The sequence below is a fragment of the Phyllopteryx taeniolatus genome, chromosome 10 (genome assembly GCF_024500385.1).
Source record: "Phyllopteryx taeniolatus isolate TA_2022b chromosome 10, UOR_Ptae_1.2, whole genome shotgun sequence".
Lineage (NCBI taxonomy): Eukaryota > Metazoa > Chordata > Actinopteri > Syngnathiformes > Syngnathidae > Phyllopteryx > Phyllopteryx taeniolatus.
In genome coordinates this window covers 18918187-18939189 of record NC_084511.1, presented here as the reverse complement: position 1 = coordinate 18939189, position 21003 = coordinate 18918187, and the positions used below count along the sequence as shown (strand labels likewise).

At 40.7% G+C, this 21003-nt stretch overlaps 1 protein-coding gene across 26 annotated transcripts in view; it reads right to left on the bottom strand.

The window, feature by feature from the left end:
- The window catches only part of tenm2a (teneurin transmembrane protein 2a), a 262652-nt gene that overhangs the window by 22452 nt on the left and 219197 nt on the right, over nucleotides 1–21003 (bottom strand). For 13 of the 26 annotated variants that reach the window (XM_061787016.1, XM_061787025.1, XM_061787032.1 and 10 more), the window contains 13 exons: nucleotides 19828–20054; nucleotides 18987–19182; nucleotides 16722–16823; nucleotides 16128–16322; nucleotides 13530–13730; nucleotides 11600–11785; nucleotides 10774–10800; nucleotides 6615–6824; nucleotides 6222–6432; nucleotides 3930–4049; nucleotides 2399–2660; nucleotides 1858–2125; nucleotides 539–682 (listed from right to left, as the gene is read on the bottom strand). In XM_061787016.1, the coding sequence (XP_061643000.1) occupies nucleotides 539–682; nucleotides 1858–2125; nucleotides 2399–2660; nucleotides 3930–4049; nucleotides 6222–6432; nucleotides 6615–6824; nucleotides 10774–10800; nucleotides 11600–11785; nucleotides 13530–13730; nucleotides 16128–16322; nucleotides 16722–16823; nucleotides 18987–19182; nucleotides 19828–20054 (2349 nt within the window). The remainder of the gene's footprint in view (nucleotides 1–538; nucleotides 683–1857; nucleotides 2126–2398; nucleotides 2661–3929; nucleotides 4050–6221; nucleotides 6433–6614; nucleotides 6825–10773; nucleotides 10801–11599; nucleotides 11786–13529; nucleotides 13731–16127; nucleotides 16323–16721; nucleotides 16824–18986; nucleotides 19183–19827; nucleotides 20055–21003) is intronic. The other 13 variants (XM_061787022.1, XM_061787043.1, XM_061787030.1 and 10 more) reach the window with 6 other exon arrangements.

Genomic DNA, 21003 nt, shown 5'->3' with positions numbered 1-21003 from the left:
CCATGAAGCCACAGGGACATTTGCTCCTTTTGCCTGGGACAATGGATGGAGCACGAGTGACACCCACATGCGGTGGAAAGCTACTGCAACGGTGGGGGAACTAATCACAAGATTGTATGACTTGACTTGCGACTTGCTTAAACCAAGTAATGACTTGACTCGACTGAAATTTAGTGGCAACTCGACTTGCTTGATTTTTTTCCTGCAGGGACTTGGGACTTGCTTGAGACTTGAAGTTTATGAAAATATGTGATTTACTCCCACCTCTGCTTTTTGGTCGAAGGAAAGTTTATTTCAGGCACATGCAGAGCATTAGTTACGAATAATATCAGCACTGACACTAGCACTGACAACCGCAATTGAGGTGTCCAGGCTTGTCCACCAAAATGGATTTATGGAGTTGATCCGGGATTAGTATGGTAATGTCAAAGAGACTATTGTCCTTATTACACAACAGTGTACCAGCCATATGAAGGTTTCACACAAACTAAAAGGACTCTGAAGACCAATTCTCCTATCAATATGCTTGCATACTTACTGCTTCGTATGTTGAGTATATGGTGCTTGTCCAGTGACCAGCCACCCAGATTGGTGGGATCCAGTTCGTAGCCTTGCAGGATGGCGGTCCTTTTCTCCCACAGAATGAGACTGGCACATGACTCATACTCATAGCCCACAGACACTGCATGTTGGAAAGTTGAAGAAAGAAACAAAGGGAATACAGTAGGTGAGACAAAGAAAAGGTGCTGGCTCAATAACGAAGAGATCAAAATGTCACCCCCCCAAGCTTATTAATGCAGTAAATCTACAATACAAACCAAAGCTAGTGAGCACCTGTACCAAACTCTGCATTAACACCTTACTAACACTCTCTATCGCTGCTAAATCAATTATAATTTGTGTTAATTGGACTGATTACCTGGAGGAGCTTTAAATTTACAGGTCACATGAACTGTGTAAAAAAGCAACTTTCTGCACAGATTCTCTTTTTGTCTGCACAGATTCTCAATGAGGATAAGTATCTAATTCACAACGGATAAAGATAAAATAGTTGTCCCACATATACAATGGCATTGGTCTTGCCATAACCATCAGATGTCAACTCGGTATTATAATTTTTTCAAGGAAAAGTGTGTTCACACACCAACTACCATTTAAGTCTCAGTGAGATTAGATGTTGTTTCCAGCACCTGTGCCTTCACTGCTAAAAACAGGAGCGCTGTAACAACGATTCTAAGTGCCCATGATTGATAGGGGCTCTAGATTTTTTTTTTTTAAATTACGGCATTGAAGTAGTGGGGCCTTAGAATCATTTTTATTTTTCACGGGGTCGCAAATCAGTGGTGGCACCCCTATCTAACAATAACACGGAACAATCCACTCAACCATAAATATGCTTGATAGGATTTCATGGAAAATGAGGCATCATGAAGTGAAAAGGATTCCCCAAACGAAGCGCTTTTGTGATTATAGTCCACTGTGATAATATCTGTGGTTTCTTGGGCTGACAAGTGATTGTGACAGCAGAATGTAATATCACTGAGCTCCAGTAGTTAACTGCTAACTCACTCTGATGGCTAATAACCCTTCTCTAAAGTTCCGGCTGACTGGTTGAACCAAATGCAGTCTCAACTGAGCAATAAGACATATGAAGAAAAAAAAAACACTTAACTGTGGCTGTAAGTGAGGCTGAATTTCTGGTCTATAATCTCTCCTTCGGGCTCCCTAATGAGAACTCTCTCACCCTGTCATACTCCATTCGTTATTAGAGGCAAAGTTTCTAATCTCAGTAAACGCAAGGTTTGGAAGAAGCCTTTGCCCCTTTGCAACTAATATTCATTTTGTCCCCTTACTCACCAACAGCCTCAGAAAGGCCGTAGACCCTCTGCCCATACGCATCCGTCTTATCCCAGATGTAAGTGTAGGCTAAATTCGGCGAGGCATGGAACCACTTCTGAAAGAGGTGGCCCTCCACTGCGACCATGAGATGAACCTTCAGCAGACCCATGGACACCATGGCAGGGGTCATGGTCACCTTGAGCAGGGAGCGGTAACCCTGTGTCCTAGAACTTAGGTAGCACAACTTTAGACTTGTGCCAGGCACCTCAATTTGCTCATGCAGCACCTGGAAGACAGAGAGAAGAGATGACAAACGAAAGGGATTAGGGGCGGATTAGACAGAGGGGGGAATAATGAAGGTCACGGTTCCACTGACGGCTGAAGGACAGAAGCAGGGAAAATATAAGGAAATAGAGAAGGAGGAAATGAGGGAAAGAGGGAATCTATTGAAGCGAAAGTAGAAAGAGAGCCATAAAAGACAGGCATAAAGAGGAACGGGACGAGAGCGAGGGAACCAGAAGAAGGATTAGCCGGCTGCCAGGGGTCAGTGGTACTGCACCTGTGTCTCCGGTATGATGGGTTTCTCCCCTGGCTTGGAGCTGAAGAAGGAGGAGAGAGGGGATGCAATCACAAGAGGATCAGGCCTGATGAAGCCACTCAGGTCACAGCCAGGGATTGTGTTCTCTTCTGTCTTAAGCACCACAGTGTCCATAGCATAAAACTGGCTCCAGGGCAGCCACACGGTGCGCTCCTGGCTCAGGAAGGGGGCACGTTCGAATCGCAGAGTCAGTGATGCCCCACCGTTAGCTATCAGGTCAAACCTGGAGAGGTTTGCAAGGAGAGGATGGGAATGAGGTACACATGGGGAGCGCTGCAGAGGATGAAACGTTACACCAACTCAAACACGACAGTGCTTCTCTTCTTCTTATATAATAATTACACTGCTGCTTTATGAATAATTAAACAAAATAAAACCTGAAATAAAAGTGTAATCACAAATCAGTTGAAGTCTAAAACATCTGAAGGCAATATCAGATATAAATTTTTTTTTTAACTTTAACATTTTGTCAACAGTTCTTGGGTTCAAGATAAATGTGGAGCTCGAAAGCAGAGATTGTATTTGTTATGATAAACAGCAGGGGGGGTGTTTCTGGAAGTGTTGTGAGCAGGTGACTCCTCTCAGGCCCTAACAACTGCAAGAAAATAGCATTATTTCATGGCACATTTACTGGACTCAAGGAAACTGCCCCTGAAAGCCAATGTCAACTGTGATTTTAACAAAAGTTTGGATGTTTCCGCATCAGTGATCAAACTGAAAAAATGCTGCAAAGAAAGCACTAAGAAAACTGCAGAGCGGGAGAACAATGCTTTTCAGACCTAAGATAGGAAAATCAGAATTTGCAAAATTAATGAGTGGAGGTCAGTTTGAAGAACCAATGAATCTACATTGGATTCAGCGGGCCACAGCCTTACTTAAATCCAATTCAACTCGAAGGAACTGGACAACCCATGTGACCCTTAAACAATACTGGAAAGTGTAATTTCTGAAAAAGGAAGGAAAAAAATGCCATGGGTTAGTTAACAAATGAATAACAATATAAACAGATGCAAAGTCAAGAATCAGCATCCTGAACGATTGTTAGGTTGGAGGATATTTGAAAAAGCACAGCTCAGGATGAAATGTTTTATGGGAACAAATATAGCAATGTTTATTGGCTTTAGTCCCAATTGAAAACCTCTTGAAATGAGAATTTTGTCAATGGTGTTTATAATAAGGTTACTTTTGTATCAAAATTGAGCCACCAGATGGTAATTGGAACTCAGATGGGGTGTATATACAGTATTTTCATGTGAAATTATAATGCTGTATTCTGTCCTTCTTTGTACATTATTTGTGTCAGGTTCAATCAATAGACATTTTCTTCTTAAATTCAATTCTGCATTTGCATTTTGCAAATCTTCAAATCTGTCAATATGGCGATTGAGCATCAAATGTAATCTAATTTCCTTTAATGTAATCTAATTTTATCTAATCTAATGAGGTAGTTTTTAATGTTCAAAAAGGATTGCTGGTTAACTAGTGTACATACATTCCATCCTGTCGCGTCAGCGTGTATCCGTAGTGGGGGTAGTTGACAAAAGACACGTTCACCCCCACCAAAGGTGTTCCATCTGTCGTCAACACCTGACCCCGGATAAGAGATGCCAAACTGGAAAAAGACAAAAGAGACACAATTGAGAGACTGGTGGTTGATCTATGAGCCAGACCATCTATCATACGGTTTGATTAATTGCTCAGTCTTTCAATTATTCAATTTACCCTTTCATTTATGTGGCTGGTTTTTGACCACTTATTAATTAGCCATAATCAGCAGCCCCTGCAATCTAGATTAGTTCCTGTCAATCTCATAAACACACCATGACAATGATGATGAATATGCATGTATGGAAATCAACTTTACCAGCGTTACATCAGAGACTGGCTCCATATTTATGTATGTATGTATTGTATGTATATATATATATATATATATATATATATATATATATATATATCCATTCTCTTTCTCTCTTTCTCTCTCTCTCTCTCTCTCTCTCTCTCTCTCTCTCTATATATATATATATATATATGGCGGCACGGTGGTCGACTGGTTAGCACTTCTGCCTCACAGTTCTGAGGACTGGGTTTATATATATATATATATATATATATATATATATATTTCCTCACAAGAATGGGTGATGTCAGTGTTGATGAGGCATCTTAAAACAGCAGAAGCTCCTGACCTACTCTGCTTTTATCTCCTGGAACATATTAATATATGAGTATACATCTGAAGTATTACTCCTCCTGGAGCAACACTACATCATTGTAAAACCTTGTCAAGACTGTGTTGGTATTCTATATATACACGTGTGAGTATAGGGGTACTTGGTGGTATAAGGGGTACTTGGTGGTGTTATATTTAGTCAACCTTCCTTGTAACCACAGTGAGCGCTACATGCGTACCCCTAGTTGACTATCAAACACACTTCCCGTTGGTGTCTCCACCAAGGTAATTTGTGCCTTGTCATCATTTCTACTGTAATATTCATGTATAAAATCTCATAGAGCTGGAGAGTGCACAGTTTGGAAAGCCCACAGAAATAATGGCCTCCAAAAGGTATTTCAATTCACATTTCCCCCAGTACTGCAATTTAACGTGGTCTGGCACAAGAAGCACATTTCTTTCCATTTCCATTGTCAAAAACTGTAAAGCATACTAAATTAACAAGCTATACTATATCACAGCACCCCACCACAGTGGTATTGTGTGGTAGGGTGGAGCTAGGCACAGCTGTTCATTAATGGGTTATGCACTGGACCCTAGATAGCTTAACAGTTAACAACAATATGCCAAAAAAAAGTACTTAACACATTACTTGTACTGCATTTAAAAGCTGAATTCCAAATTTGGAGAAAGTAAAACAACTGGTATAGATTATTTCTATTACCTGTCTTTGTTCATTGGGAAAAAGTTTAAATGAAATGTAAAAAAATCAGTCAATCTGCTTTCTGGAAAGGATCATGGTTGACTGACTGACTGACTGACTTACTGACTTTCTTTCTTTCTTTCTTTCTTTCTTTCTTTCTTTCTTTCTTTCTTTCTTTCTTTCTTTCTTTCTTTCTTTCTTTCTTTCTTTCTTTCTTTCTGTATGTGGTAATTTGATACAGGAGGTGCTGTGAGTGTGAGCAAGTTCCCTTGTTGACTGCGCCTGGTCTTAGAATTTTGACATCTCGAAGGAGCTACCAGTAGAACCACACTTACTTTGCACCGAGAGAAAACATCTGAAGCGGTACTAGCATCTGATTAGAATCCCAAGGTAAGAGACCCATCTGAAGAGATTATTTATCTTAACTGGCTCTGGAATTCTTTTGGGTCCCTGAGGAGAATGTGTTATTACTGAACTGTTTTATCTTATCCAGTCTGCTGCAACTGTGACCAGAGTCCAGATAATTGTGGATGGATTTCTTTGGATACTGTGACACTTATGTACCATAGTAATACTAGCTGTAGGTTTTAATTATAGATTTTTTTTAAATGCAAAAAACATTTTCTTCTAATTAAATATATCTTTGGCCAGCCAGTCCCGAAGGACCGAAAGGTAAGACTCTCCAGTCAGTGAAATAAAACCACACAGGACAACTGAAACCAACATACAGTATGTACATTATTATCATGGGTATTACCACTTTAAAGAAACTGTTTGTTTGCACTTTCAACAGTGGTTATAGTGTAAGTCATTCAACTCTTCATCAACACAGAGGAGGAAATTGGACTTTGAGATTCAAATATAAGTTCATGTCCAGATCGTGTTTGTACTTTTCAATTCTTCCTTACCTGGAGTTGAAAGGGTTTTCTCCAGGAATGACATGGGTGCCATCCCGTGACACAAGCATCTTGACACGGTCGTAGAAGGAGTGGACACGGGTCTGGGACAAGGGGATCTGTTGAATAACTTGCAGAGGGTCGCGGGAGCCTCGGCACAGTGGACTGTTTTGACAGGGACTCTGGATACAGCAATCTGGGTCCATGCAGTCTGTTAGTCCATCTGACAGAGAGGCAAAGGCAATAATGAGTCCAGTGAGCAAAAGCTGCACAAAATGAAAACAAATAGTATATAGCTTATACATAGGTATTCTAATAATTAATCAAATTTGACTGTTCTTAAGGTTGGCTTTAAGCTTATCATAATTCAACTACATGAAATCGAATTTATTACTTTACCCAAACCTTTTCTTTTTTTGCAAATGGTAATCACCATCCATGCATTTTTTTCTGTTTGCCCCTGTTCACCTCCTTCGTTGTCCTTGTTGTCGGCGCAGGAGGTCTCCATGGCAACACTGCACCCAGGGCCCCTCCAACCAGTTTGACATTCACAATGCCAACTCTGCTGTCCCATGGTGCACTGCCCATTCCCATTACATAGGTTAGGACAGCCATCTGGGTAGGGTAGGGGGCAAGGTAAGAGGGTGGGAGGGATAATGTGATAATGGAAGAGGTAGGGTGATGCTTTTGTGCATAATAAAACAAGAATAATACAGTATTATGTATATCATACATAAATATGCTCACATGGTTTTGATGGGCCAATTAGTTTCATGAATGACTAAATGGTAGCATGGTGTAAATACCTACTATTCAATAATCAATTAAATTCAGCAGGTCAATTTTAATGTACATTTAAGAATTTTATAACTGTCGTGTATCCAGCCATCCCTCTGTCCATCTCCCTCTCATTTATGGATCACTGCACGCAATTGGATTTTGATGCCTGGTAATAATGCTTTCAGATGTGACAATACAAGTGTTTTCAATCAAATGTGAGTATTGCATGCGTTTGCAGACTGTGACTGATTGCATTCTGCAAAACATTGTTTTGAACTCTATAGTCTAAGGCCCTCGCACCAAGAGTGTTTTGCCACTACCATCGCTAAGCTTTCATCAATTTAAAAAGATTGAGTGAAAATCAGACATTCGAAATAATAAGGACTTTGCATTCAATGCCGGTTGTCAAAGCATGAAAAATGGAAATAAAGTGATGACACCAACATAAAAAAGCACCATGATATATATATATATATATATATATATATATATATATATATATATATATAGTGTGCTGTGCCATAAATGTAATCTATGTAAAAAAAAAAAAAAACATAAAAAAGTTAGTATTATGATGAAAAACCATGTAATTACTGTACTACAGATGAAACAGTATGAACACTTTCAAATTATAATTGACTAAAATTATCATTACCAGTAGCCTACAGTATTCATGATATATAAACAATGTAAACAAAACTAAAACAACAGATACCAGAAGTATTGCAACACATTTTATTTTGAAAACCAAAATTATAAAATCTGCAGCCCATGTACTTTTAAGCATTAGACATTGTAAACCGCAACAACAATATCTTTTTCCAACTCAGTCACTTTTTCCAACTCAGTCACTCTATTCAGACGTTAGGCGTTCCTGCTTGAGGCTCCAGACAGAGCTTTGGATGGATATTTGGATTTAAAAAAAAAAAACAAGGTCAAAAAAAGAAGGATAAACAACACATTTTATTTGCTTCTGAGAGAGTAATGCCTTATAGTGTTTCTCCAGATCTGCCATCAAACTTACAAAAATGTAAATTGCACCTTTCTAGCGCCGACTCAAGATTGTATGAAACAGATTCAAATCTTTCAGGCAAAGGGAAAGACCATGACACTCAATGACAATGTTTTCTCCAGCAGCAAAAAGACATGCAAACTTATGACAGTGATTTCCTCAATAAATGAGGAAACAACACTTGCATTTCTACGCCAAGAGAGGAAGGCAAAGACAGCGTTGACTGATAAAATACTATGTGCATACATGCACACCGTTGCGCTCACTCACAAACACACACGCGCGCACGCACGGACGCACACACGCACGCACACACACACACACACACACACACTGTGGGAAACACACTCTAAATAGGAACCTGAATAGTGTGACGGCACAGAGTGAGAAAGACAGACTAACTGAATGGGAGATCATGAAAATGAAAAGCTTTTCATTGAGTCCTGCTCTGTAGATTAATGAACACATTTTCACACAAGTTGCACTATAAGGTTTTGCCCTCTAACAAATCACCACATCAATAAAGCCATGCATTATGAATATAAATAGTGCAATCTAACCCATGGCAGCAGCTAAATTAACAAGCATTTCTCCTAGAATGGCATTCTATCACTTGTCTAAACCACCAGCAGATGAGAAAAAGTCAACAAAGCACTTTGAGAAAGACAATGTGCCAACTTGTTTGAACAAGAAATAATTCTGTGGACAGACAGGGTGGGAAATGTTTAATGACTCTGTTTTTGTTTTAATCTATAATTACTACTAGTTTCTGCATCAGCGAACCATTTATTATAATGAACTTTCAGGCCAAAATACATTGTTCCTCAACACTGAACTCAAAGTACAAAGGCAGTTAGCAGTGATTGCCTATTAAATGCAGTTGCAATTTAAAGCAGGGATACTTATGAAGCAACAAGACAGGAAAATCCATAGCGGGCATTGATCTGCTTGCATGGATTGCATGCATTGCAGGCCAACATGGGGACCCCTTCTGTTTCATGCCAGGCCTCAGTCAATACCCACTCATCCATCCATCCATCCATCCATCCATCCATCCATCCATCCATCCATTTTCTTTACCGCTTATCCTCACTAGGGTCGCAGGCTGCTGGAGCCTATCCCAGCTATCTTCGGGCAGGAGGTGGGGTACACCCTGAACCGGTCGCTAGCCAATCGCAGGGCACATAGAAACAAACAACCATTCGCACTCACATTCACACCTACGGGCAATTTGGAGTCTTCAATCAATCTACCACGCATATTTTTGGGATGTGGGAGGAAACTGGAGAGCCCGGAGAAAACCCACCCAGGCACGGGGGAGAACATGCAAACTCCACACAGGCGGGGCCGGGCTTTGAACCCCGGTCCCCAGAACTGTGAGGCAGATGTGCTAACCAGTCATTCACCGTGCCGGGATACCCACTCATACTAACTAGAATAAAGTGGGATTTTTAGAAAGTATTAACTGCACCCTCCCCAATAATGTAGTAAAGTGAAATCTCCTCAAAAGAAGATGAAATTGCCCTTGCTTATGGGTCGGCACACCCACACTTGTGTGGTTTCCTGTGGGTGTATGGACAAAGAAGGATAATTTGTAAGAGAGACAGGGGAGGAGATGAGACAGCCCGATAGAAAGAACGAGAACAAAGTGCATAAAAGAAAGTTAAACTTGACATTAAAAGAAAAATCTTCCAGTATTCACTTTGTTCGGCCTCACCTTTCCTAAAGGTCATACACTAAAGGTCATAAGTACTGTAAAATTTCAGGGTTACTGCAGAAAGGTTGATCAGATAACTGCACTTTTACACTGTCATTGCGATTAATCTATAACATATATTCCTTTAGTCCATATTGTTCAAATGTCTTCCTTTTGCCTCATTTGTTTCACATTATTCCTGCTCCCTCTTTAATCCTGGCTGGCCTTTAACTTTTCTTTCCTGGACTGGCTTTTCATAAAAGCTTTTGCATTAAGCATAGAAGGTGAGAAGATGCTCTCAACGGCGCTCTGGGGACACGTACGACCATGCGGTCTGCACGGAACCTGGCACAGGTTCAGCTGTCAGGCTCTAGGTTATGCCTCAACCATACAGTAGTAGCGATTCTGTTTAGTTTTATGATAGCTGTGACTTTATAGCAAGGTGAACAGTAAATAAATAAATAGATAATAGATACTGTAGTCTAGAATTCATACAGAATTTGACTCATACACACATCCCCATGTGCTCACAAAATACATTTATTAATTGCTCTCGCGTGACCATTAAAGGTGCCACAAATATCCAAATACAAAGGCAACAGACACTCAACAGCTCTGTAATTTTTGCATCAGTGGGTTATGAAATTTTCCAATTGCTTCAAATGTTCTTAACGGCTTTCATCATTTTCTCCTTTTGTGAAGCAGTACGGCTTCACGTAATACATGACTAGAATACCAGAGCTATTTATCAGTGTTTTTGTGTTATAGGGAAACACTCTCACATGCATGCACATCCACACTTTCACAGCACAGTGCTTCAACACTGCTGATACCACGCTCGGCTCTACGGCACCACACATCTGGGCTCAATGACACCAGACTCCTGCAGTAGTGCACTGCTCCAACAGGGAGTGCACTACGTGTAGGGAGTTATCATTGAGGCTGGCACCCTAATCTACATGCAGATAGCACCACAGAGTCTACGGAGCCAAGCCAGGCCAATAACCCACAAATGTAGCAGCTAGCTTCTACCACCACAGGCTAATGAACAAAACACCAGAGTCAATATACGGTACCTGCTTTGTCAACCATGCTCCCATGGTCTGCAGTGGGAGAAAACATGCAAAAGGTAAGAGATGGGGAGAATTGACAAATAAATGAATAAATAAATGCAAGAAACATCATGCAGAGCTGAAATGAACAACAGGCAAACTGAGATAAGCTGTGAGTGTGCTGCTGGTGAAGTTTGCACCACGCCAAGCTGAGGTTTCTGAGATTCTTTCATCTCAGGCTGATGCCGCAGTCAAAGCTGCCCTACTTTCTGATGGGGGAAACGAGGATATCATAAACTGCTGTTCCCCTGTGCTTTCGTATGTGTCGGAGTGAGTTGTGTGGGAGTGTATGTAAGTGTTGGTCTTATGTGTGTGTATCAGTCTGCAATCGCAGCGCTCGCGGTGACAGGAAAATGAGACATTGTGACGAAAAGCACTATGGGTGAATCCAAAGAATCTGGTACTCATCCTAGAGTGACAGTGATGTCAGTATGAGACATTGATTGATTGACATTGGGGAAACACACAAACACAAAACATTGTTTTTTTTTTTTTACATCTGTGAGGTGAAAAGTTTCACCTTTTATCAAATAACCCTAGCATTTGAAAGATGCATAGCATTTAAAACCACTAAATCCTGCTTCTGATTTTGTGAAACACACTCTTTTTGTCCTGATTGCCCACATTCTCCAACAGGACCCTTCTTGATCTTCCTCACCTTCTCATAGCCTAATTTGTTGATCGAAGTATGAATGGGCTGCCAGACACACACACACACCTACGCACACACACACACACACACACACACACACACACACACACACACACACACACAGTCAAGTGCTCTCACCAATGGTGCAGTGCTCTCCATTCCAGCCCTGGTGACACTGACACTTGCCATCCTTGCAGGTTCCATGTTTGATGCAAAGCGGGTTGCACACACGCTGGTCACAGCCTGCACCCGTCCAGCCATCCTCGCAGCGACAAGCTCCACCCATACACACTCCATGCGTTCCACAGTCTACGGAACACACCTCTGAAGGACCAAAGGGAGATTTAGACTTTGAATGTTGTCATATATGCACTTGTAAATTTAAAACTAGGTAATACTGATGAGAATCAAACATTAAGTACACGTGTAAAGTGATTCAATACAAGATCTGTATCAAAATATCTGCCTTAAAAATAATAATAATAATAATAAGTTTAGTTTTGAGTGACATTTAACAATATTCATAATTTCTGCTGAACTTTGCTGTAGAGTAGGACTACACTTTTACGAAGCCCCACATGTCTAAATACAACGTTGGATTATTCTAGGGTAAGTATTATAATGCTAAGAAATAATATACTTTTGATGGAGCCTAATTTTATCTGAAGGTCATGGACAACCTGAATTTTGTCATGAAAAGGAGTGGAACCAATACTAGGTTACTTTATTATGTTTGGTTTCAAATGTATTGCAGTGTTTATTGCAGTGTGTACGACAACTTCAATTATGTAGACAAAGACATATATGCATATTCCCTGCACCTCCATTACAGTGGCAATTTGTAGGCAGATATATGTGATGAGATTTGACAACTTTGTGTCTGAGATCCCTGGTGCGCTAGGGATGCCAATATGCACAGATGTTTTGATATATATAGTACTTGCTGAGGGATACTGCTGAGCGGAACGTTGTTGTTTATATTAAAGTCAAGCATTGCTGAAGTCCTGCTGTTGAGAATCGCTGCTGCCTTTATTTTATTAAGGTACTGCATGTAAAAAGGCTCCTTATATGTATGCAAACGACGTTTTCTTTTCCATTTCATGATGTGAATTTATTAGAAGGTAGGTGTCACCATACACTGTAATTCTCAGTATAGTAATTTTGAAAAAGAATGTGTTTGTCCTCATGTATTTTGGCCTGTAATGACTGCATTGATAATCCTAAAAGGGTCCTTTGAGAGTTTACCAGCACAAATATGGACATATCTAATTTCACTTTGCTTCAATTTGGCTTATAAAAACACGTTTAATGCTGTTTTATTAAATACAGCTTAGTTATAACAGCAACAAGGGGAAATATGATTTATTTTACCTCTTTGTCACACCATTCAGTTCTCAGGAGGGTATACTGTATCTTTATTAGCTATAATGGCATTAGCTACCATTGTTGTCTTGATTGCTAGTTCAAGGTCACTATTGCCCAGGTTTTTTTTTGGAGCTATCAATAAATGATTCATACACATTAAAATAGACAAATAAGTTATTATATCATGTGTTATTTAAAAAGGTCAAGTTTATGGAGTTATCACAATATATATTACTGAGAAAACATTTTGGCAGCTACATATTTGCTTAGTTTTCACAGCAATCATTTGATTGTATTTCAGTTTTTGCTTAGTTTTATGTATTTTCTGAAGATAATAGTTTGTACTGTAAACTGTGATGAATTAATATGTGGTCACTGCTACTTGCTACATGCTACTTCAGCCTTTTGTCATTTTTCGCTTTATTTTCTATTCTAACGAGACCATAAGGTTATTATTGTTACTAAAAACCCAAATCTAAGACTTTGCCACAATACTACTGCAGAACACCACGTGAGTAATTCAGGTGTTCTGTTTTGTTATTCCCAACCAAGCTGACAAAACAAAACCGAAGCTGTATGAGTAAAGGAATTAGCTTTGCATCATTAATCCCGTGAAATATATCATTGCTGTGTTACTTGACTAAATCTGATTGCTTACTGATAATTGCATCTGAAACATTGGGAGCGCTTTGGCTGTACTTACCCATAGAGCAGTCAGGTCCCATCCAGTTAGGATCACAGCTGCACAGCCCGGTGTCTGGGATGAAGGCACCATGGCCATGGCACTGGTCCGGACACTGAGCCCGGGGCAGCTCACAGTGGAGACCTCCCCAGCCTGGCTTACAGTGGCACTCCCCATTCAAACAGATGCCATTGTTGGAACAAGTCGGGTCCAGGCAATCCACTGCATTACGCCAGAGAAATCCAATCAAAAAAGACCAACACAAACGAGAATATGGCACATCACAGCTTACGATTGAAGACAAAGACATGTTATGAGTAGGTGTTTAAAGAAAGAGAAATGACAGGAGGAGTTTTCATTCTTTGTGTACACCAAAAGATAATGGAACAAAAGACAAAATTAGCAGCCATTACTGAGGCAACTAAAGCCCACAATATTGAATAGCAGCATCTTTGAATTGAGCAACAAGCCATGCTAACAAATTGTCATTCTGTGCATGTGTCATACTACATGTGCATGTGATGTACACTCAGGAGAACGTGACGAACAGCTCGCGCTGGGAAAAGACACAACATACACAAAAGAAAAGCAATTTGACAAATTACCTCGTCTTGGGCAAAAGACCCCCCATCCTACACCACACCTCCTCTGGCTCACTCTCTTTGCTCTGTCCTGCTCACTCAGCCAAACCTTGTCCTCTTTCCACTTCTCAGCGACTATTGAGCACCCCCTCCCTTTTGCAGACATGCTCACACATTGCAACCTCTGCCCTCCATTTTTGTTTGCCTGGCAGAAAAGGCGAATCACAGCTATTGATTTTCATGTCAGCGGCACTCCAGGTAAATTGTTTGAGGGCTTCTGCTGGGATGAATATTAGATATGACACCATTGGAGAAAAGATTGATTTGAGGGGAAGAGCAGGAGCCAATGCTGACCTTCCTTTGCGGCCTCACATCTTGACCCCTTTGGCCTGTCACTCTCCTATACACTTGTGATACCCTACTTTTAATCATACACCTCATCTTTCCTGCTGGGACACACTTCTTTTTCTCATTCAAACACTCCCATTCTTAGTGGTATGCATATGGACCTTTTTAATGCTGCTTTGACATCCCCCTTCTTTAACTTTTATGCCATTTTTCCAACTCTTGCTCGTCGATCATTCTGACAACCAAGAGTGTGGCAGGCAGGTACTTCTTAACAGAGATCAATAGATGCGATTTAATCCCTTAATAAAAATCTGTGATATGTATGATGGCTGCAGTACTATCCGTCAACTTTGTCTATATATGGAGGGAAGGGGACACTCGCTCAGTGTGAGATCGTGCGATGATGAGCTGTCATACTGGAGCTGGGTGGAGTGTGGCAGTGGATGTATGATGTGCTTGTTGGGCCGCGAACAACCATGTTTCTTATAAAATAATCACCATATGTGGAGATGCTATGGCTGGGAAAAGGAATGCTAACATGACTTAAGTAGGATATCACATGGGGAGCATGGTGGGCTGTATCAATTCAATTCAGTTTTTAATTCAGTTTTATTTTTCAAAGTATATAGGAAAAAGTATAAAAAGTATACTAGTACACATTTACAGTGCTGTAGTACAACACCTGTCAGGAAAACGAGACGAGACCATCCAGTATCATGAAGCGCTTTAATGGAGGCTTTATCCATTTCAGTGAGCACTCAACATTTTTCAATTATTAACAAGAATGAGGGCGGCACGGTGGTTAGACTGGTTAGAGCGTCAGCCTCACAGTTCTGAGGACCCGGGTTCAATCCCCGGTGCCGCCTGTGTGGAGTTTGCATGTTCTCCCCGTGCCTGCGTGGGTTTTCTCCGGGCACTCCGGTTTCCTCCCACATCCCAAAAACATGCATTAATTGGAGTCTCTAAAATTGCCCGTAGGTGTGAGTGTGAGTGCGAATGGTTGTTTGTTTGTATGTGCCCTGCAATTGGCTGGCAACCAATTCAGGGTGTACCCCGCCTCCTGCCCGATGACAGCTGGGATAGGCTCCAGCACGCCCGCGACCCTAGTGAGGAGAAGCGGCTCAGAAAATGGATGGATAACAAGAATGAGCAATTCCAAACTGAATGCACTGATTTATTAACTACTATAACTATAACTACTTTTTCAAATACAGGTATGCAAGTAAATAACTACACAGTGAACGCCCTATTTGTGGTTATTCATTCGCAAAGATGCCTATTTGCAGATTTATTTGAAGAACCATGCTCTGTTATCTGCTAAAAACTCAGCTCTTCACTGTTTTTGTACTCAGGCCAAAGCCAGATCTAATAAAAAAAAATATTGCTTTGACGCCATCTTATAGGCCTGGCCTTCCTTTGTGGAGTTTGCTTTCTCTGAAGAGTGTAAATGGTTGTTGGTCTATATGTGCCCTGTGATTGACTGGTCCAGGTTCCCACCCAAAGTCAGCTGGGATCATGGATGGATGGCATACACCTTACATTGGATTGTTTTTTTTTCTCTCTCTCTCTCTCTCTTGGTTTGCTACCAATCTCCCAAGTTTGCTACCCTTTACTTTATTTTCCCAAGCCCATGGAACTTTACTTCTACCTTCCCGAGTATCCCACCATCATTAAATTGACCTTCTCTCACCTTCAGCACAGCTCTGCCCTTTGTAACCGATGGAGCACACACAGTTGCCATTGGTGCAGCTGCCGTGGCCGCTGCAAAGAGGGTCAAGGCATTGTGTGACAGGGACATCACATTCAGGTCCTTTCCAGCCACTGTAACACGCACAGAAGCCCTTGTCGTACTGGCCGTTGCCACTGCACAGCACAGGGCATGCCGCTGGCAAAACACAGGAGAGGAGGGGGGGAAAAGAAGAACAATTAGCCTAAGTTTTAAAGAGAGACTGCTCACATCCACACACCATTTTTATCTCACCTTCCGTTCACTGGGTGGAGGCTAAATAGAGTGGTTCGGGGACTGGAGAGTGGCGTTGACACAAAGAGTAATTACAGGCAAAAGGTAACTAAACTATTCAAAGCTCATCAAAGCTATCTCAGGTGACTACAGAGCCAGGGAGACATTAGCTTGAGGAGCTGCCATTCATCATCAGCCGTTTTGTCACCACTCAACATGTCATTTTTACATCACTTAATCGTCCCAAACCTACTCTTCACGATATTTCTCTAGACTACATCACAGTTGTGTAATGGAAGGAATATCATTGTAAGTAGCCAATACCTTTGGAGCAGTCCATACCATGGAATCCTGGGAAGCAATGGCATACGCCAGAATTGCACTCTCCGTTACCATGGCAATTGCGCGGGCACTCTTGCACGGAATCTGTGAGGAAGACAAAGTGTGACAGAGAGGGAGAGAAAGAAGATGGTGAGAACGTATCAAAGCATTCATTAAACCATTGGCACCATTCACTCTTTGTGATACGACAAGTCGCGCAAAGGTGCTCAAAGTCTCACATTCTCACACACATCAAAAGACAATGTATTTATTCCTATCCAGGGTATATTTCCACAGTGTGGAGTGAATGCATTTGTTTCTGCAGAAGGCTAGTTACTATTTATCTTATCTTATCTTGTATTTGGAACATTTTTGTTCTTATGTTCTTTGTCCCGCTCAAATCCAGGGGTGTCAAACTCATTTTTGTCAAGGGCCACACTGTACCTATGGTTTTCCTTAGAGGGCAGTTACGACTGTGAACCCATATAAAGGTATAATCCCCTCATAATATTATTAGAAACAGTATACAGAAAAAAATTATGGATAACTAGTTTTGAAATATGAAGTAAAAAAAAAAATTGTTTAGCTATCATTCAATTTAGTTTAAAAGTGGTTTTGTAACAAAAAATGCTTGCAATCGCTCAAAATTATTAAAAGTGAAGACAACTGGCAATTTTATAACAGATTTTAGCAAGAAACTTGAAGTAGATGCACATGATCTGCTTTTACAGACCACATAAATTGATGTGGTGGGCCGCATATGGCCCCCAGGCCCTGTGTTTGACACCTGTGTTTTAAAACCTCCCTATAGTTTTGGTAGGAGCTTACTCCTCACTTGAGACCACAAAAGCATTAATAACACCGCCAAGGATGGATTAATATGTATGTTTGAGTGTTACATTTCGGAGTTCTATTCACTTTTGATGTCACCAAATCTGCTTTTAGTTTAGAGGAGTTTGTTAATACAATTCCATTATGCTTTTGCCAGATCCCACTCTTTCTACACAAGTGAAAACTTTGCAAATCCTGCATTCTCCTCTTTCCTCTCTTTGTCCTCATCTGCTTCCTCCAAATCTCCAGCCCTTGTCTGCCTCTTATCCTAATGCCACCTCTCTTCCACTCCACACATTCTTCCCACCACTTCACCCAATATCGGCTTTGCCCCCACCATTATGGCTTTCTACCAGCCCCCCCCCCCACACACACACACACACACACAGCCACCCTCTCTTTACTCACTCCACTGTGCCCTCGCCACCTCGGCCTCTGCTCCTCGACAATACTCCTCATGTAAAAGCATTGACATGAGACGGCAACACTGAAGGATTCTTTCTCACTCCACTTGACTCATTCTGTCATGTTCTCGTAATCGTGCCCTAAACAGACTAGAAATAATTGCAGCCCTTCAGGGCCTGAAAACAATTAATTCATATGATTAAAGCAGCATTAAATTTTTGACAAACAAGGTTTTATTACTCTTGGGTTTTTGTTGATGACTATTTGAAGTAACTGAGACCTTTTGGCTGTATGGCCATTGCTTACTGGACAAAAAAAAAATACTGTATACAAATAGTGCTGGGCAGGAATAGTATTTAAATATGCCATTACAATAGTAGTAGTACTGTAAAGGTCGTTTTTGGTCGAAACTATAAGAGAGCTGGTAATATAACCACTATAGCCCCTCCTATAGTGTGTATTTATTAAATCAAATACAGATAGGACCAGATGTCTATTATGGGTGAGGCTTTTAGTAGGAAGCTTATTTGGTTCAACTGCATTTTTAAAACACATTCACGGCCATTGATGCCTTTAGAAGTCAAATATCCATGTTAACTGGGAGGGCTGGCAGTGAATGAGTTTTAATAATTATCATATTAAATACATATACCGGTATGTATTTTTGGATCATGACACATTACAAAGCATGCCAAATGAAGCTGGTGTTTAAAATCAAACAAGTACCGTAGAGAGAGAGCAAGGTCGGACAGAGGTAGGCTGGGTGGAGCAAATTTGAAAAACAAATAAAATAAATGGATGCGCACTACACTGGAGAGTGAGCACATGGGCAACTGGAACGCTAATCACCAGAAAATAACCAAAATAGGAAATCATCCAAATAGCTGAGTCACTCCGAGTTATTCTTAGTTATTCATATACTTATTCTTATACTGTAAACGTATACATCAAATTTCGAATGCCTCCATACTAAAATGGCTAGGCTAAACATTCACCTTACTACTTTAATTTTAAATTTTTATGCTGACTCACCCATGATGTTTGTGCTGAAGGAAACTGTCTCCCTCTCACGACCGTCATTGTAAAAGGCCAGATGCCAGGCTCCAGCATCCAGGTACTGGACAAACACCGCCTCATTAAGGACCACAGTCTGGATGCTCCTCCTCTCACGTGGAGACTCGACCACACTCCACTTCTCCTTCCCATCCAAACGTTCCATGTAATCATACTGCAGGAGAACATGGGCAGAGAATCCTCATTAAAAAATTAGAAATCAGAATAGCGTCAAATCTGTAATTCAGCGATGAAGTGCCAGTGTCACTTTTGTATGGCATTTAGTTATATACTGTGAGAAAAATACATACTGGAGAAAAATGTATACTAGAGAAAAATATATATCAGTAAAATTGAGTGGCTGTGACCAATCAGGAAAGGCTACAAGAAGGCAAGAAAGAGAAACACAAGGACAATGTTTAGGCTACTGTAAAACATTGCAGAAAGCATCTTAACCATGGAGCCCATTGGCCACAGATTTCGGTTTGAAAAGGCATTAGTCGGTCCAGGAAGTGACATTGTCATCTACAAATCAACATGGCTTTTAATTGAACATTTTATAACTAATAGGAGTGTATAAAAGTCACATTACTGGAAAATTTAATTAAATGTAAATCATGGATTAAATTTGTTTTTTCAAGCAATGAGTCAACAAATGAATTGCAAAATACCCCACGACATATGCAAGTACTCAAATGCATTCTTCATGCACGGAACTAATTTAGCAGATCAAAAGAGACACGGTGATTAATAAAATGCTATTTGTGTGATTAGATGTCTAGGGAGTATCAGATCTACCCTCGCTATTGTCGCTATTTACCTGTGCATGTGAGGGGGGCAGGCCCTTACGAATATAAACTCCAAAAAGGGCATCCTTGCCCAAGGAAATGTTGAACTTGAGGAACTGGGCTTGACTGAGGTACAGCAGGGACCTCCAAAATACACCAGCCGGGACTTCTTGGGTCACTCTCCTCCCTACGTCAATGTCGCCTGTGTCTATGCTGCTGTTCCGTCCCGCCCATGGACCTGGAGTGAGGGGGAAAGACACTGGATAATCTGTGATTACAGCCATTGGTTATCTGAATCAATAGTTCACAGTTTATTGTGAAATAAGCTGCTCATATACTGTATTTGAAAAGCATAAGATGAGAATCTTTAGCTGCAAATGTTTATGTAGAAATAAATGTGGTTCACTGGGACATTGGGATGCAGTAAATTATTGTTGAATTAAACCCTTTACGATCAGTCTTAAATAAAAGATAAGCAGACAGAGTTGCGAGAAGAAATGCACAGCAACCTGCAATAGGTCTGCCATCTAAGAGAGGTGGGTTTGGACCTTAGATAAAAAAAAATAAAAATAAAAAAATAAAAAGAAGTATGTGCAGAACAGCTAAGAAATAAAAGTAACATGGCTAAGAACAACATTTACATCAAGTTGAGACATCTGGGGAACACAATCCTCTTAGTAACACTGAGGCACAAAGTAGCCCATGCTGTGTAAGCAGAGTAAGTGAAACAAGAAAAATGCATGGGGGTCCTTAAAAGGGTGAGACACAATGCAGTGGGCGTGTTGGTGAATCTGCTGATATTTGGCTGATAAACTGACAATTGCTCTCCATAACTCAGCAGAGTGATTAAAAAGCTCTAAGTGATGGCGCAGCTCGTATTGTGTCATAATTCATGGGCATCTTTGAGTTGGTGTGAGCCCCTTTGGGTGCAAAACTCTATTAGCAGCACACAATGTTATTTAAAAGCCTCAAAGACAGAGGTGGTGTACTATTCATTGCTCTATTCATTCTTTTTTTGTAAAATCAAAAGAGAATAACAGTTAGTTGTAGGTCCATCATTATATTTGCCAAATGAAACAGCACGAGGGTTGGATTTTGACAAAGATCTAAGTACAAATGCTATGTTACTGAACTAAGGTAGATTGCTCAGGTTTCTGGACTTGAGTTGAGCTGTACTTTCTACTTCTTACTTGGTCAAAATAGGCTGG